Raw genomic sequence first — 19051 nt, 5'->3', positions numbered from 1 at the left:
TTCGTGATATGTCTTGGTTCATTGTTTTCCATAAGCTCTCTCCACCCTCTCCCTTTTCCTCCTAACCCCTCCCTTTTCAATCCAATTGAGTATAGCTTGGTTGTTCAACTGACTAAAGCTTATTATATGATATTGCTAGCACCAACTAACACCAGCATCATAACAAAAATGAAAGCGATCAAACAACATTTGCATCATGAAAAATATAAGACAAGACGCCAATGTTTTCTTGTATTTCAAACGAATCAAAGTTCGAACCGTGCAAGAGAAGGTTAAGAGAAGGTTTTTGAATGTAATAACCAAATATTACCTTACTAACTAGTAAATATGAGAAGCATAATTATCACAATTTAGTAATAGATTAGGTTGTAGTAACAAGGACGACATTAAACCAACCTGATATTGCATAAGAAAGTCAATAAAACCTCTACATTGGTATAACATTATCCACTTTAGACATAAACCTTCGTGACTTTGCCTCTTGAACCACCTAAATGGTATGTTATACCAATGAAGATAATTGTTCATATTTATATACCCATGATCATTCTCGTTCCTAGTCGATAGAGGACTTTGTTTACACCTAACAGTTGCAGCCATGAGTGCATCTTTACAAGACCTTTCACTTTGGTCTGTTTATGGACAGTCATTGACAATGTATCGTGAGAGTAAACGTACATGCATCCCCACACAAAAGGTGGTGGTGCTTACCGAGCCCTTATGACCGAATCTCTCCTACTCAAGTGCCATCCTCGAAGTTCCTCATATGATTGAACTCAAGTGACTTAGATCAACTAAATTTGGCTGACCTCTGTCATTGAACTCACTTGTATTACATCAACTTAGATCAGCTTGCATCAAACAACCTTAATTGAATAGGATTTTTGTTCGGTGAACAACTGTGTAGTAGAGTTCTAAACATGGACAATTGGACGCTTGGCTTGAACCAAACTGTAAATCCATTTCAAAGTAAAGGAAATTCATCCGTGTAAAAACATACAAACGCCTTAAATTTTGCATCTTGAAATTAGCCGAGTGAAAGCAAGAGGATATATAGATAGTGTGAGCGTACGGCGTACCTGTATCTTCTATTATTTGGCTATGGAGATTGGACTCAGCACTAAATGATCCAGAAGCCTCTCGTGGTTCTCTTCATCAGTGCAAACAGACAATTTGTCGTCTCAAAGCTTACTTCCCACTTAGGCATTTCGTCGAATACTTGGGACGCACGAGCTAATACATAACAGTAAAAATGGATAACAAAACTTGGAAGCTGAATTTGATTCAAGTGAATGGTGGGTATTGTATTCACAGTGTCGACTAGAGCAGAAAGACATAAAGCGTAGAAACCAAATGGATTTCTATTTTCATTAAAAATTCGATATTCCACAACGCGATCAACAAGAACAGACATAAAACCAAAATAAGAAGAAATCAACATTTTCTGTCACCCCATTTGAGAAGGGTTCTTAGATTTGGGGAGAGAGAAATGGAAAGGAGGTGGTCGGAGCACGGCTTCCTCAGTCTCAATTGGATCTGACCTCCGTATCTACAAACAAAAGAAAGAAATAGAGAACAATCTTCAGTTGGTGCACATTGGTACAACCAAATTCAAGAATGAAAAGGAAAGAATTAGTAGTAAGAGTTAATTTGGGAGAAAGAGAGAGAGAGAGAACCGGATCTTGGAGAAGAAGCTTGGTGTCATCTTTAGCAGGCCTGAAGGGGGGCTTTTGGGGTCTTTCCTTGCATTCCACAGTATTCGATGGAGACGAAAGCTCTGAAGCTTTCATCCTCACCTCACTCCTTCAACTTCTCAACGCTCCTTTGATCTCAATTTTGCTGTTCTATGATTTTCTTCCCCAAAATGCACAATTTTTTTTCACATCTATTTCAAGTCTCTATTTAGATTAATGTCTTTCAAAAAAAAGTTATTTTGTTTAAATACTCTTTATTGATGAACACTTAGAGTATATTACAAACCAAATAAATATATATATTAAAACGAGTTTAAAAATCTTCATCATCGGATGTTAAGGTAACTGATGGGATCGTGAGGAGTCCTAAACTCTTTGAGCTAATTAGTACATTCTTAAGCACTTCTATATTAGTTCTCGTATTAATCTCTTGTTACATAAGAAAAATGAACAGTATGAGTATTACTCTTATTAATATAATATTAAGTTGGTATTTGGTAAATACATTATTTAAATTATATATTTTTTCAAATCTTTTCCACTATCCCAAAAGTTTGAAATGAAATATTTGATTGAGATTGAAGATTAGAAATGAATCCAGTATTTTTTTTCCTTAAACAAAATTGGTATTTCGGAAGTTGATAAAAAAGACGAAAAATATTGTATCGTAAGTTAAAATTGTGATTCATTTTTTTGTTGGGACACCAAGAATTCATACACTCAAAGTTAAAAAGAATCGAACCTTTAAAAGTGGATGACTTTGAATTAAACTTTATACACAAAGATAAAGATTCCAATTCTCCATTTCCATATCACAGTGATTAAATAAAACTATAATATAATTAATTAATTGAGTCACGATTCAATTTATGATTGAATTTTATAGTTGATCGTAGATTATAATAGTTGAAAACACTAGCTATTATAATTGGACAATCAAACATAGAGCAAGTTGTTATGAATTATTATAAGATACTTTCTGATCTAAACGATACTTAACAAAATGTGATTCTAAAATATATATAAACTTATGAATGGAACCCGTAGTTGCGAGTTTACTTTTTAAAATAAAAATCAAATTATGTTTTGAAAAAAAGATATATTAAAAATTTCGAGCTTGTTTTAAGAGTTTGACTGGAAATTCAACTATTTTACTTTTAAAAGATAAAAAACAGCAATGGTAAAAACTGAGGAGGAATGAAACTTAGTTTTAAAAAACGATGTCTAAAATTAATCAAGCAAAACTTTAATAATCTCCACAAAAACAAACTTACAATAGATACAAACAACAAATAAGTTGTTATTTGTAACATAACAATTCCAGTGACAACACACAAATGATACAAAAATAACCAAAGAGTAGTGTAATCTAGTACAACTCAATTACAATTCAAATAGTTAGTACGTCGTCGATCACATAAGCATTATCTATATCCGAAAGGAAACCAACGTTGGTGGTAATGAGACTGGTGAGAGATAACATAGAGAAAGAAGACGAGGAGGATGGCGACGCCCCAGGGTGAGCCACCAGCACGATGGAGGGAGTCCTGCTCGGGTAAAGGGAGGAGAAAGGAGAAGCCGAAAGAGAGGAGGTGGAGGAGGAGGAGGAGAAGCAAGGGGACAGTGAGAAGGAAGAGCTTGAGTTGGAAGATAAAATCTTCAAGAAATGAATAGTAGAAGAAGTACCATGAAAAGGCCATCACCACCAAAAGGATCACAACAAACACACAAAGCTGCAAAGGAGGCAATGTCAAGTACTCCAAGTAAGGATAGCGGTAGTAGTAGTTGTACCTTGCCATTCTCTTTCCCACTCCAAAGATTTTCCCAATCCAACTTTCTCTTCTACACTTCTCCTTTCACATGTGTGTGTGTATATATATATATATATATATATTCGTCGGTTGAAACACTCTTTGTAAATTTTTAATGTTAAATTTCACTCTAATATAATATGTATTCCCTCGTTCTCTACATACAGATATAACCAACACCCGTGTGAACTACGTAAAGATGTGTGTCAATTTTCTACTACTTTACTTTTCTTGTTTTTATTAACATCTTAGTTTCGTACTTACTTTTAATTCTAGAAGAGACGAGCGAGTTGGAGAAAGCTCTCTTTATGCTTTTGTTTCAAGAGCCTTTCAAGGAATGTTGATATTATAATAATAAAAGAAGCCTCCTCCATCTGTCCATATTGCCCTTTCTTTGTTTACCTCTTTATATGAAAATTACTTTAATTTAAGGATAAACTAAAATATTTACAAATTATAGCAAAATTCCAGATTTTATCAATGATAGCAACGGATAAACGTCTATCATTATCTATCAATAATGTCACTGATAGAAACTTATCAGTGTCTATCAATATCCATTATTGATAGAATCTAAAATTTTGCTACATGTCGTAAACATTTTGTCAAATTTGCTATATTTTTACAATTTCTCTTAATTTAAGAAAAAATTGCACTGGATAACAAAAATAAAATTGCATATGACAAATATGACAAGTAATTAATGATATTGAGAAGGTTATCAAATGACTATCAGGAGGGTAATTATCAACATTTAAATTTGCTACTTTTACAATTTAGAAAATGTAGTAACATTGACTCTATTATCATAATTTTTTTTACGAGCGTCCCTTGCTTTAACATTTTTTTAATATAAGTTTTGGTAATCTATTATTGATTTTAAAAACATAGGTTAAAAAGGTAAAAGTTTTTTGTTATTTTGTGAATTAAGAGGAGCATATAAATGTAAAAGAAGAAAGAAAAAAGTTTGATCCTTCTTTAATCTTTTGTTAGGTATCTTTATTCCACAACTTGGACATATATACAAAAAAGCTTTACCTCATCTATATGCCAAAGTATATCCATATTCCTCCTTCTATATAATTTGTCTTAAATTAAATATTCTATCTTTTATTTGTCGTTCCTCTTTTTTCTCATCATATAAACGTAGTTGAATGATAATTGATATAATAATTTGTTTCTTTTAAAACGTAGATTCAAATTAGATCTCCCCGAACTATAAATTTGTACTTTGTACTAAAATGTGCAAAGTCTACTCAGCTATACATTATTTTTATTATTATTATTGATGTGCATTAAAAACAATTCTTAGAAAATTTTTGAAATAAAAAATTGAAAACTATTAACAAAATATAGGAGAAAAATTTAACTGTGGTTATAGTTTGCTATATTTGTAAATGAATTATCAACTATTTAAATTTATTTGTTCTTTGTTCTTTTTTTTTCTATTTATTTTACCCCACAATTGTTAATAATAACAACAATAATATCCACAACATGTAAAATTGTATTCCAAACTCGTGTTAGACCTAAAGTTCAAGTTTCCCACTTTGTACACTTTTTTATATTATTCTTGGGGTACTGTTGTCGTCGTGTAACAATGTCATAATATCAACCTCATGATGTAAATATTAAATTAACTCCTAATTTATTTTAAGATAAAATGACTCGTGTTACTATTTAATAATTAAAGGGGTCAATATATTCAATGATCTAATAGATAATCGTTGTCAGACCCTTCGTCACATTGAACCTATAATTAGATCATATGTTAAACAAAATTTAATATTCTATCTCTTAAATTAAACAAATTTTAGGGTAAACAACAAAACTACTATTAATTAACGTGTTTGAAGGGGCTTCTAATTCCAAGTTCTATCTTTTGAATAATACAATACAATATTTAATATGTAACTAAATAATTCAAATCCTTTGTTTAATCCATAACTTAATTAAATACCCTTTCTTTTCTCATCGAATGAATTAACTATAATTTAAAAGTCTTAAAACTTACAATATTTTAATTATTATGTTCCTAAAATTTTAATTTTTTTTATTAGAATGGTCTAAGATTGAAAAATATTTGAATTGGTCAAAGATTTGCAAATATTAGAAGATTCATAAATGGATTAATTAAAATACAAAATTGTTTTAGGTATGTATTTGACTTTTTTTTTTTTCAAAGTTTGAAATCTCATAATTAAATTTTAAAAAATAAAAAGTTGGAAATTTAGAACACAGTTTCTTAATAACACTAAGAATGAGACTTATTTAAATATTAAAAAAATAGTATTCATTGTTATAGATGACATCTTAAAAAATAACAAAATACGGAAACTATTTAGAAAAAATCCATTAAACTTTTAAGTATTTTGCTATATATATTTTTATTAATTATAATTTTTAGAAATAATAATTAAGTGTGTAACAACATTTAAAAAAGTACAAAATATAATAAAATATATAGACTCTAATAGTCATTAGTCATGTACCAATATTTGTAATATGATCTATCGTGAATAGACTCGTTGAGATTTTCCTATATTTATAAATTTTTTAAAATATTATTATTTGTTTTTAATTATTTTGCTATCTCTAATTGGGTTTGGAGGTGGAAATGATTGGAGGTTATTTTTGGAAAACAGGAAAGAAGTAGAAAGAGAATAAGGAACGTCATCATGATGATTTAAAATATTTAATTAAACCCTTAACTGATAAAAAAATAAAAAATAACAACATATAAACTAGAAAAAAGAATCATATATTATAAAAAACAATCACATGAAAACTAACATTATTGAGATTTGGGAAAGATAAAAGGAAATAATACAAAACATAGAAATAAAGAAAAACACGTGGAGAGAAGTTTAATTTAAAAATGGACTATCAATAATAATGCAATACATAAATATCATATTCAACAACAGCATCCAATGTAGTAGCGTTGAAATATTGAGTCTTAGCCAGCGCATGACCTTTAGCAAATCGGAACCGTCCAGTTCCTCCCACCACTGGCATCTCTCGTACTTGGTTCAGAATAGGGTTCCGACCCAAAATGGTGATGGAGCTCCCCTTGTATTTTCCGTAAGTAAACGCAAAGTTCATAGCCATCAAAAGTCCAATTTCATGCTGTGCAGTAGAGGCATACAAACCTTGAGATCTCCCCACTAGCCGAGACTTGGGGTCTGGTCCGACCGTCAATGGGTTGTCAAACATGTTGATAAGCCCAAACAATGTAACGTTATTTAGGCGTGGCAACACCGGGACGCTAGTGGGGTTGCTTCCGCCCACCACGTCGTGCCAGTAAAGATGAAAACGAGTTAGCTTCTCTTTCTTCAGTTTCAACACCTTGGGGTTCAGCCTGGTTGCAAACGAGTCGTCGTCCGAAGCCATGGCCGAACTAATCAAGCACCAAAGAAGACAACATGTGAAGAAGAACTTACTTCCCATGCCTGCAGGAGCTAGCTGCTACAAAACTTCCAGACTTGGAGAATAATGAGAAACCTTGAGAATAGAAAGGGGTATATATATATATAATATACAAACCCAAATGGCTTGCCAAGTGATGCTAGGGGAGGTGTGAAGGGGCAAGCCATGTTTGACTTGATATTAATTTTTTTTCGTAAGATCAAGAGAGACTAATATTAAATAGTTAATGGCTTATTCATATACACAACGTGTGCAGTGATTTAATTATTTATAATGAGATAAATAATAATGCATTGATTATTTAATCATTATATTTGAGGAATTTAAAAGCTTAATGTGGTTAATTGTCACTAATACAAAATATTCATTGGCTGCTTTTGATCTTTAATCTTCTTATTAAAAAATTTGGTCACTTTCGTAAATACTTTAATTAAAAGCTTAATTACGTTTTTCACTAGAAATTTTAGTAAAGAAGAATAATAATCCATGACTCGTGGAATACATGTATATATATATATGAAAGAGCTTTGAAAAAATTTAGAAGATTGTATGATTATTTAATATCTCAAATGCATCGTTTTTACTATGAAAAAGATAAACATCAAATAAGGAATTTATCAAATTTACAATTAAAGACATGAAAGGACATCAATATTAGTACATGACTATAGTTAAATATAACAGATTTATTAGGAGATCAAGGGAGCATATTGTCACGTGGTTATTTTAATCACAAAACCAACGTGCGGCACAAAGGTGTTGGGGTTGCACCAATGTAAGCCTAAGAGTAATTGGACTTGTTGGAACAAACTAAGGAAGAAGGAAATTCGTAGGTAAGAAGTAGGCAAAGAGTTGTAGACAAGGTGTTTGATAAAATGCTTAAGAGAGCTTTGTTGATGAATTCCCAAGGATTCTGTGTTGTTTATACAAATGGACCCCTTTGGGGTATTTATAGAAGTATACAATCTATTTACAAGCCCTAAACCGCCTTACAAGGTCGGCAAAAAGCAATCTGGAACATTCCCGAGCGCTCATGACACTGTCCAGAAGCTTCTGGAGGCGTCTGGGGCCGTCTGGCGCGCGCGTGCCTTCGCGCGTGTTCGCGAGCCTTCCCGGCCGCTCGCGATTCTTCTGGAACCTTCGAGAGGTTCCCGGATGCTTCTCCGCGCGCTCCGTGTCCGCTTCCCGCGCGCGCTAGTGTAGCGCGCGCGTCCATGCCGCGCGCGCCCATCTGCCGTGCGCGTCCGCTTGTCTGCCTGCCGCCCTTCGCGCTGCGCGCGCCCATGTCATGACAGGGCCGCGTGCGCCAATCTCCTGCACATTGGCGTATCATAGGCTTGGCGTGAACTTGTTCCTCTTCCTTGGGTCTTTGGACTGCTTGGGACTTGGTTGGCTCCTCTTGGGCAATGCTAAGGAGCCTTAATTTGCGAAAAATCTGTTGGGTCATTTTTGGGGCGTGACAATATGCCTCCTCACATAATTGGTTTTTGTATTTTAATATTAATTTTAAAGTATCATATTACAGTATATATTAAATAATGTTTATTTTAACTAATTTTTTTGTTACGGTTTAGTGGTTGTGTCTCTACTCCAAAACTACCACGTTTCTGGATGTCCACATTGGTGATTTGTCATTGTTGATCTGGCATTGTTGCTGATGTGGCCTTATTTGTTTAATCGTGTTGTTTTATATATATGGTTTAGATCATACTTTCCGATATAAAACAGGAAACCACTTCAAGTGCAACATCATCTCAACCCAAATAGTTAGGACGAGAGACTAAATAGGAATCATGAAAAGTACAAGAAGCAGAGGCACATAGGGTATAAAGAGAATCTTTTGTTATACAATCTCTTATATATAATATCAGGGTTGATAAAAGTAAAAAAGAAAAAAAAAGATGAGTTCTGTTTTTCTTAATTTTATATGAATTTAAAGCGAATTTAATGAAAATTCTTTCTTTACTAAAATGAAATCACAACGTTAATTTAATTACCATTTTTTTTCTTTCAAAGAAAGAGGATTGTTTAGGGAAAATGGAGGGGAAAGAAAAGCAAAGCAAGGGAGGGAAACAAGAGAAGAATAATGATTTAGAGAATGGGTCGGGATGCGAGAAGGAGAACTAATTAGAAAACGATCAACATTCAATAATATAAAAGAGAATACTATATATTATAGGATATATCAAAATCAGATCGTGTAATTGATGAAACTCATTGCAAATTTAATAGTTCTAATAAACAACTTCAAATGTAATCCTAACATGATTAGAAAATAACTAAATATTACAGAACAAAGATGGAGAAATGAAGAACAAATACAAACGAAACATTAAAAGAAAAGAAAATATGTTTTGGGTATTTTAATCTATACCAATATTTCAAAGTTTAATGATTTTATTTCAAAAGAAAAATAAGTGGAAGATTGAACTTTACTCTTTATCATTTTTTCTTTAATGAATGAAAGAAAAAAAGTTTGTTGAGTTTTACTTTTACTTTACCTGAAGTGATTTTATTTAGTCCCTTTTTTCAGTTGTGAAGAAGAAGATGAGTTTTAAATAAGTTTAAATTGTAATTATGTTTAGTTAGCCAAACTTTGAAGTTAATTATGTTTGTTAAAATGTTTATTAATACCAAAACTGAGACATAACAGAAAAGTGTTGATTGGTTGTAGTGAAAGCCTCGACCTCATTCATATACAAAAAGTGTTATTCAATGGTGGTGTGTGTGTTTCTTCTTCCCCCAGGAAGCACTTCAGTAGTACTCCTAAGATGTTGTTTGAAGTTCAACTCTCTCTTTCTTCTACAATAATGTATTTGAGGTGGTGGTGTAAGGTGTTTGTCAGCAACACACTTCAATATAATTTAGATGACAGGTCCTCAACAGAGCTAGCTAGCTATTTTCTAACCCTCACTTCTCTGTTCTTCCATGGATTCAGCAGGCAAAGAATAACTGGAAGAGAAAAGGGGAGACAGGATTGTGTGACAAGCGTCGCGCCCAAAACTCCAATCATCTACATTATTCCATTGTCCCCCTCACTATTTTCTAACCACTTTACTTCACCATCTACTCCACCAACCCCAAAGAAAAGTGATTTTAAACCTAAGAAAAGGTTTTTTTTAATTGCTTTGATATCTGTAATGCCCCTCTCATCATCATGTGTGGGAATCATTATTTGTGATCCCACTCTAATTTCTTTACTTCAATTGAACTTTATTATTCTTTATATGCTTGAGGTGTTCTTCTTTTTGGTTTATTGTTGGGATGATCCACATCTGATCTAATGATTAACACCTTACTTCTGCCATTGCTTTCTAGTGAAAATACAATGTCATTTTCATGTTCTTGTTCTTTTCTTCTTTCTCTCACTCCCTCTTGTTCACACACTTTATTAAATCACTGATCCACCAAAAACTGAATTTTGTTGAGTGAAAGCTACCTAAGAATTTAAAATTGATATTCTAGAACGATTGAGCTCACAAGAAGTTCTTGAACCGCATATTAAATAGCCCCATTAACATAAAATCTTCAACTGGGATGAGTAAAGTTGAATGTAATGTTAACAATGGTTTCAAATTATTGGAAGTTCCAAAAAAGAAAAGAAAAGGCTCTGTTCTAGAAAAAAGCAAATCAAAGAAACGAAACACAGAAACAAAGAGAACAAAGCTGAATTATTCAATAGTGAAGTACGTAAATGTTATATTCAACAACAGCATCTCCTGTTTTGAAATCAACCTTATTGGTTGTGGCTTTTGCATACCCTCTCGCAAATCTGAACAGCCCACTTCCACCGATCACAGGCATCTCTCTCACTTTCTCCAAAAATGGGTTTCTTCCAAATATAGTGAGGGAGCTTCCGTTGTATTTCCCACTCACAAACGCGAAGTTCATCGCCATTAACAACCCAAACTGGTCTTGCGAAGCTGACGCGTACAATCCCTGTGCTCTTCCCCATAGTTTGGACTTGGGATCTGGAGTTTCTGTTAATGGGTTGTCGATCATGTTAACCAAACCGAATCCAGTCATTGAAGTGTTCGAAGCAGGGGGAACGATTTGGATTGAGGTTGGGTATTTTCCAGTTAGAACGTCGTGCCAGTAGAAACGGAAGTGGCTGAGCTTCTCTTTTCTAAGACCCAGCCGTTTCCTGTTCACTGTTCTTGCAAAGGAATTTTGATCTTCAGCTACAGCCAAAGCTACGGCAGAGAAGAGGAGGAAAGAGAGAAAGAGGAAGTGGGTGGTGGAGATGGGAGAGATTCCAGCCATGGAATGGGAGAATTTGAAGTTACTCTGTGTTTGAGACTTCAGATAGTGAACCAAAGGCTCTCCATGACTTCAATTATATAAAGACAGATATGATTGATGGTTTTGTTTCAAATTTTAAAATTTTTCAATGGAGTGGGTCAATGGGTGTCATGAAATACCTAACAAAAGCATCATTATGATTTCTCATTTTCTTTCTTTTGTTTTTGTTTTTTGTGCTTTTAGTATTGAAAACCAAATTACCAAATGTTACTATTTTGGTGTGGGTGGGGGCATGAAATTGTATTGTGGTTGTTGGAATTGGAAGTAATGTTTGGTTAATTGAGTTTGGGTTTTGTGTAAAAGTCCATTGGTGCTTTCAATATGTTTTAGACTCTTACACACGGCCTCTACTCAAGTCTTCCCCTACACAACGCACACTCCACATTATGTTCTTGGTTTGTTATCTAATTTCTAATCATGTTTTAAAAACCATCTAAATTTTTAGATTTAGTTATCATCAAGATGGTATATATCATTATCATCTAACTTTTATTCTTCTTACTACTTTGACATGCAACAAAGTTTGTTGAATAGATCATTGTAATAAACAACATTGTTAATTTATCTAATCCTTTTCACGACACATAGATGAACTCAAATACAATGAAAGATAATATAACATTGAAAACAAATATTCAAAATTCAAAATTCAACAAAGAGAAAAAGAAGAGCAGAATTCAATAATGAAGCACGTAAATGTTATATTCAATGACAGCATCCCCTGTTGTGAAATCAATATTAACGGTTGAAGCTTTCGCATACCCTCTCGCAAATCTGAACAACCCACTTCCACCGATCACAGGCATCTCTCTCACTTTCTCCAAAAATGGGTTCCTTCCAAATATTGTGATGGAGCTTCCATTGTACTTCCCACTCACAAACGCGAAGTTCATCGCCATTAACAACCCAGATCCGTCTTGTGAAGCCGATGCATACAATCCCTCTGCTCTTCCCCATAGTTTGGACTTGATATCTGCAGTTTCCGTTAATGGGTTGTCGATCATTTGGACCGCACCGAATCTAGTCATTGAAGTGTTCGAAACAGGGGGAACGATTTGCATGGAGGTTGGGTCTTTTCCACTTAGAACGTCGTGCCAGTAGAGACGGAAGTGGCTGAGCTTTTCTTTTCTAAGACCCAGACGTTTCCTGTTCACTGTTCTTGCAAAGGAGTTTTCATCTTCGGCTATAGCCAAAGCTATGGCGGAGAAGAGGAGGAAAGAGAGAAAGAGGAAGTGGGTGGGGGAGATTGGAGAGATTCCAGCCATGGAATGGGAGATTTGGGAGTTGCTCTGTTCTTGGGACTTCAGACAGTGGATGATCAAAGGATCCTTCTGCCTTCTATATAAAGACAGCTGCTTGAATCACTTTTTTCAATATTGGTTTGCCATTGTAGACTTTTCCATTTATCATTCTCCTTTTATTACAACTTTATGATTCTAGAATGCTCCTTTTTCCACAAAAAAAAAAAAAAAAAGTATTGGACTATTAAAACCGAGTGAAACCTCCACGAACAAGAGAACGTCAAGGTGATCTCCATAACAGAAGCTCCAATCACTTGGAACAACAAGTAAAAGACTCGTATTGAACGACCCCTTAGTCATATAAAAGATTGCAAAAACAAGTCTTGAGACCTATGAATTAATAATTCAGTCCATTCATAATATCATCCATCTTTATGCATTCCTTCTCACCGCTCACACAAAAAATATAGAAATAAGTAAATGTTGCTACTTCATGAAGATAGCTAATGCTCGTGATTCATTTAAGTATTTTTCTAACTAAAATAGAGAAATAAAATTTTAAAATGTTCTAATGAAGAGGGTCAAATCATGAATGTATACCTAACTAAAGCATTATTTCTAGTGTTGTTTAGTTTTTCAATTAATAATAGCACAATTTAGAACTTTTAACTTTTTGAGGAAGTTTACTTTCACCTTTAATTCAAATTGTGAATAAGTGATTAAATTATTGTAGACTTTTGGTATGATATATATTCAATTATAGTATTTTCTTAAAAGTTCATTAATATTATTGCTAGATGTAACTCTTACCAAACTATTGTGTTTTGAGTTTGTAAACATCACTAATTTGATATAGTTTTGTTACTATTAATTTTGTGTGTGGGGTTGAAGTTGATTTGTGGTTGTTGGAATTGGACGTAATTAGGTTTGGTTAATTGACTTTGGCTTTTGTGTAAAAAGTCCATTCATGATAGCCTTCCCATGTGAGAATGAATCAACCCATTCACATTCACATCCACCAATATATGTATGTTTAGACTCTTCAGTGCCTTTTGGCCCTCTAGTCTATGAAATTATGTCCTCCAAACCTGACTTTTCTTTTAACTTTTTTTCTCAATTGAGGAATATATGCTATCACCCATAACTTTCAATTTGAAAAATGATTATTTCAAACACTTTTTCTTAGTTTTTTACATTGAAAAAACCATCACTAACGGCTACAATTAGCAAATGTCTTTAATAGCTTTTATTGGTTGTTATCACTAATTGTAGTTATCAGTTATGATAACTTATTACCATTACAAGTATTTTGTCATGGTTTTCTTAATAGCTATTATACGTTACTATCGTTGATAGATCCTATCAATAAAAGCTTTTAATTTGAAAAATATGTTATCGGTTGATATAATTGATAACACCTATCAATTATAGCTTTTATGAATGACATTCATTGAATGGTAGAGTAACTTTCAATTTGAGAAATATAGTACCAATTGCTATAGATAGCTACGACTGTCGCTGATAATTGCATGCTATCAGTGATAACTTTCAATTTGAAAAATGTGGTATCAGTTTCTATCACTAATATCTGCTTCTATTAACGACGTTGCTATCAGTTGATATTCCCGATAGCTACTATAAGTAATTTTTCTATATTCTTATCAATGTAAAATGAAGTCACCAACATTATCTATCAATGATTATTGCATTAGAAGAATATTGCTATACAATAACTATAAATGATATCTGATAAGGATACTTTTTATAAGTAATGTCTTTCTTGGTAAACACATAAATTTTGAATTGACGAAGTTTAATTAGGCTATCAATTAATATTTTCAATAGCTACTATCAATTGTATTTTTCTATTGCTATCATTGTTAACATCTATAGGTGATATTGTGGTTGTTTATTTTTAGCATGTTGTCGGTAACAGCTTTGAATCACTAATAACAACATATCCATTTGATAGGTTTCTATGCTAATAGTGTAAATGAAATTGATATCGTTAAAATAAATAATTGATTTCAGTTTATGCAATCAACATTTATATTATTTAGAAATTGAACGTTGATGTAGTATATATTGAACCCTACATGAATGCAAACATAAACCCAAGCCCCCTTATGTTCAAAGAACAAAAAAGTAAAATAAAGAAACGAAACAAAAACAGATGAAAAGAAAAAGAAAGGCAGAATTCAATAGTGAAATACATAAATGTTATATTCAACAACAGCATCTCCTGTTTTGGAATTGAACTTCCTGGTTGTGGCTTTTGCATACCCTCTCGCAAATCTGAAAACTCCACCTCCACCGATCACAGACATCTCTCTCACTTTCTCCCCAACTGGGTTTCTTCCAAATATAGCGATTGAGCTTCCGTTGTATCCCACTCACAAAAGCCAAATTCATCGCCATTAACAGACCAAGTTTGTCTTGCGAAGCTGATGCGTAAAATCCCTGTCCTCTTCCCCATAGTCTGGACTTGGGATCTTTAGTTTCTGTTAATGGATTGTCGATCATTTGGACTGCACCAAATCTAGTCCTCGACGTGTTCGAAACAGGCGCCACTATTTGGACTGAGGTTGGGTTTTTGCCACTTACAACGTCGTGCCAATATAGACGGAGGTGGCTGAGCTTCTCTTTTTCAAGACCCAACAGCTTTCTATCCATTGTTCTTGCAAAGGAATGTTCATGTTCAGCGATGGCGAAGGAGAGGAGGAAAGAGAGAAAGAGGAAGTGGGTGGCCGAGATAGGAGAAATTATGGCCATGGAAATGGAGATCATTGGACTTGAGACATACAACCGCGCAGGATATTTTCTGCCTTCTATTTCTATATATAAATTAGCGGTAAAGCCTCATTACAATTTCTCTCCATTTTCTTTTGTTTTTCAGTTCAAATCATAAAATGGAGTGAAATCAAAGTTTTAACTTTCAACTCATAATGGGAATTGGAAACTAAATTAACCTTAGCACGTTATATACAACTATAGTCTTTGTAAGTTCATTTTTCTTCTTTTGAACTTCAGTAATTGATGCAATTTTGTTACTATTTTGTGAAAGCTAAGGCTTAGAAGTTGAACTGTGGTTGCTGAAATTAGAAGTAATTGAATTCATTGAAATGAAATTGAACCATCCCATCATCATCAACCAATACGTGTGTTTACACTCTTACAACGTCTCTATTTCATGGGAGATTCAAATTCAATCCTTAAGATGATAAAATATGTTAAGGAGAATATTTAAAATTTAAAACTTAAAGATTTGTTTAACAGAACAATTTTGAAATCAAATCAATGAAAGAAAAATATATAGCAACTTTAGATTCAATATCTAATGGCTAAGGCAAAAGTATATAGTGGAGACCTTATCATTATTATGGGCGATGGTACCATATCATTATCTTTTGGTAAAACTTAAATCATAGGGTTACTGATTTCTATTTTAAACAAAAAAAATAATGCATTTTTTTAGATGATCAACAAAGTAATATGAATTTTCACTTTACTTTGACTCAAGTAGATGATCAAAATCTTATGCTTGAAGAAAATCCCACGTAGAAAAAAAAAACGAAATAACATTCACACAGGCATCTCTCTCGCAAATCTAAACAGCCCACTTCCGCCAATCACAGGCATCTCTCTCTCACTTTCTCCATAAATGGGTTTCTTCCAAATATGGTGACGGAGCTTCCATTGTATTTCCCACTCACAAACGCTAAATTCATCGCCATTAACAACCCAGATTGGTCTTGTGCTCTTCCCCATAGTTTGGACTTGGGAAGATCTTGAGTTTCTGTTAATGGGTTGTCGATCATTTGAACTGCACCGAATCTAGTCCTCGACGTGTTCGAAACAGGGGCCATTATTTGAACTGGGGTTGGGTTTTTACCAGTCTGAATATCGTGCCACAGTAGAAACGAAAAAGTTCCCTGTCCACTGTTCTTTCAAAGGGATGTTCATCTTCGACTATAGCCAAAGCTACGGCGGAGGAGAGTAGGAATTAAAGAGAGAAAGAGGAAGTGGGTGGGGGTGGGGGTGATGGGAGAGATTCCAACCACATGGAATGGCAGATTTCAAAGTTTCTATATAAACTTAAGCTATAGTACTTACTTTTAGCCATTTTAATTTATCATTCATTTGCTTCTCTTACAAAATTATGATCCAAGAATGTGAATCTGAGGCCATATCCCACTCCAAGAAATTATAATTTATATAACATGTTTATATATATTCTATAAAGAAATAAAAAAATTTCAAGTTTTCAAGTGAAGTGGGTGGTGAGTGGGTCATGCATGCATGATATACCTAACATTATTAAAGCGTCATTGTAAGTTCTCATTTTCTTTTGTTTTTAGGTTGGTTTTAAAAAAATTACTTTGGAGAAGGGTATAATTTAAATGTTAATCTTAACTTAAAATGGGAATTCAAAGTTAAATTATGTAATTTTGTTATTACTTTTGTGTGGGGGCATGAAATCGAGTGTGGTTGTTGGAATTATTGGAAGAAGTATTGATTGTTTGTTTAATCAAATTGAAATTGAACAAACCCATTAACATATGTTTACACTCTTAAAAGGTTCTCTTGTCTAACCCTCCACACTCTTTCCCCCATATAATATAATATGAAACCAACTCAAAGAATGTAAAAGTTATATAGTTCTTAATACGTAATATCACATAGTCACTTGAGATGATATGCGACTAAGGCAAAAACTGTTGTGAAATAATAAGGAGATGATAATCGTTCAAATTCAAACTTATGTTAATAAAAATTTAGATTATATATAACGTAAGTTGTTTAATAGATTTTCTCCAAAAAAAAAAAGTTTGTTTATGGATCGTCTCCGACAAACAATATTTCTCAAATATCTAATGATTTTTTTTAAAAAAATGTAAGCTTTACTTTTAAATATTTGTTCACCATCTATTTGATTACTTTTAACCAACGTGGGATTAGATTATTATGATAGACATGAAAGTTATAGTTCAACCAAACATCTAAACAAGTCTACGAGATATCTGATTAGACAATCTGATGATCAAATTCTTGAAAAGACAAGAAGGGATTTAGATCATACACTACTGCAAATATAATGTGATTCTAAATAGATAACTTGACTTTTACTCTCAAATTAAATGTTTAGTTTTTCACATTTTTATTTCTTTTATTTTATTTTACTGATTTTAGAGTGGTTGCTAGGCAGTGCCATAATGATATGCAAATTTTATCTTTTATAAGTTTTTTACTATGGGTGTTGCATAAATATGATCTAAACTTTTCTACGAACCTTCTAAAAGTGATGTCAAATTTTGTTTAACGTCTATTGCAAACTTTTGAATAATTTGACATTAACCTCCAAAAATGGGTCTATTGCAAATTGAAAACCTCACTTTTGACCTTGCATCTCCATACGATCAAATTAACAAAATTTCATCTTCAAACTATTAAATCTAGAAATTGTAACATTTCATCTTCAACATTTAGGAATTGGAGTAGCTCTCAGCTCAACATACGAAGAACTACATAGGTACAAAATTATTTCTCCACAAATTTTATCTAAAAAGAACACACATGGATTTGATTATCTTCCCCATTTCCATCCTACCAAAAGGAGATATTTAATTGATGCAACACACCTGATTTTCCCTCAAGAAAAACCTTGATATTGAGCTTGGTTGCAAAAGCACTTTCACAGGGCCTTACTCGGTTTCAGCCCACTCCACAGCACTTTGCCCATCTCATCAATTCCTTTCTTTCTCTCTTTTCTAAATAACAAATTTTCATCCATAAAATAACCAATACTTTTAGCTCTTCAAAAAATATAAAATCAAACATGAAAAAAAAGAATACGTTTCAAAGTAATTTTAAATATGGTAAAAATGATTTTAACTATTTAATACCATTATAGTTGTAAAATTATGAAATAAGATAAAATGAGTAATGAGAGTTATTGAGATTCAATGCATAGACCCAATGCCACACATAAAAAGTTGGTAAAGCAAAGAAGTTGATTTCAATAAAAAAAAAAAAAAAGAAGAAGTGTTAGGAATTTGCAATAATCAAAGTATTTGGTCTAAAGTTATGACCTCCAAATTAAATACAAATATTCTTATTCTTATAATTTTGTCAAAATAATAAAATATATGTATGGCTGATAAATTAAAGAAATGGTTTGAAATTAAACTAACAATAATTGATGGAGTTTTCTCTTTTTATTTTTCGTATTTTTTGTGCCATGCAGTCACGTCATTGCTGATATAAACTACATGCAAAATAATTTATTCTTAACAAAACCCCAAACCAATTTTTTTACTTTTACCATTTTTTTTTAAAATTTGTTATCGTGAGCAAATCTGTTTTTCTAATCCAACAATCAACTAAACTCTTCTATAAACAAATTAATAAGCTCCTTTTTAATTTTGTTCAGTGTTGTTTACTCTAAAGAGAGGAGGTTGAGAAAGTTATTATCATTGGATATATATATATATATATATATATATATATATATATATATATTTCTCCATAAAGACTTCATGCCTTGATATGTTTACTTTCTTTCTTTTACTAGCAT

General features: G+C 32.7%; 3 protein-coding genes, 1 long non-coding RNA gene and 1 pseudogene across 5 annotated transcripts; all 5 read right to left on the bottom strand.

The window, feature by feature from the left end:
• Positions 1-272: 272 nt before the first annotated feature.
• LOC105435234 lies at positions 273-1938 on the bottom strand. Of its 2 annotated transcripts, XR_969255.2 has the most exons (3): positions 1677-1938; positions 1080-1549; positions 273-951 (listed from the first exon to the last, which is right to left on the bottom strand). It is a non-coding gene; the product is annotated as an uncharacterized LOC105435234 (long non-coding RNA). The 2 variants fall into 2 exon arrangements; XR_969254.2 differs by having other exon boundaries at positions 387-1549.
• Positions 1939-6247: 4309 nt separating this feature from the next.
• Positions 6248-7006, bottom strand: LOC101214318 (dirigent protein 22). Its single transcript, XM_011655262.2, has one exon. It carries the CDS (start codon positions 6953-6955, stop codon positions 6392-6394), a length of 564 nt encoding a protein of 187 aa, XP_011653564.1. The 5' UTR covers positions 6956-7006; the 3' UTR covers positions 6248-6391.
• A 3414-nt stretch (positions 7007-10420) lies between these two features.
• On the bottom strand, positions 10421-11272 carry LOC101214557 (dirigent protein 19). Its single transcript, XM_004142108.3, has one exon. The coding sequence runs from the start codon at positions 11195-11197 to the stop codon at positions 10610-10612; it is 588 nt and encodes a 195-aa protein (XP_004142156.1). The 5' UTR covers positions 11198-11272; the 3' UTR covers positions 10421-10609.
• A 486-nt stretch (positions 11273-11758) lies between these two features.
• Positions 11759-12632, bottom strand: LOC101214802 (dirigent protein 7). Its single transcript, XM_004142109.3, has one exon. The coding sequence runs from the start codon at positions 12499-12501 to the stop codon at positions 11914-11916; it is 588 nt and encodes a 195-aa protein (XP_004142157.2). The 5' UTR covers positions 12502-12632; the 3' UTR covers positions 11759-11913.
• Positions 12633-14532: 1900 nt separating this feature from the next.
• LOC101218220 lies at positions 14533-15277 on the bottom strand (annotated as a pseudogene).
• Between the last annotated feature and the right edge of the window lie 3774 nt (positions 15278-19051).

The sequence above is a fragment of the Cucumis sativus genome, chromosome 4 (genome assembly GCF_000004075.3).
Source record: "Cucumis sativus cultivar 9930 chromosome 4, Cucumber_9930_V3, whole genome shotgun sequence".
In the NCBI taxonomy this organism is placed as follows: domain Eukaryota; kingdom Viridiplantae; phylum Streptophyta; class Magnoliopsida; order Cucurbitales; family Cucurbitaceae; genus Cucumis; species Cucumis sativus.
Note: the sequence above shows the minus strand (reverse complement) of the source record. Positions and strands in the feature narration are given on the sequence as shown.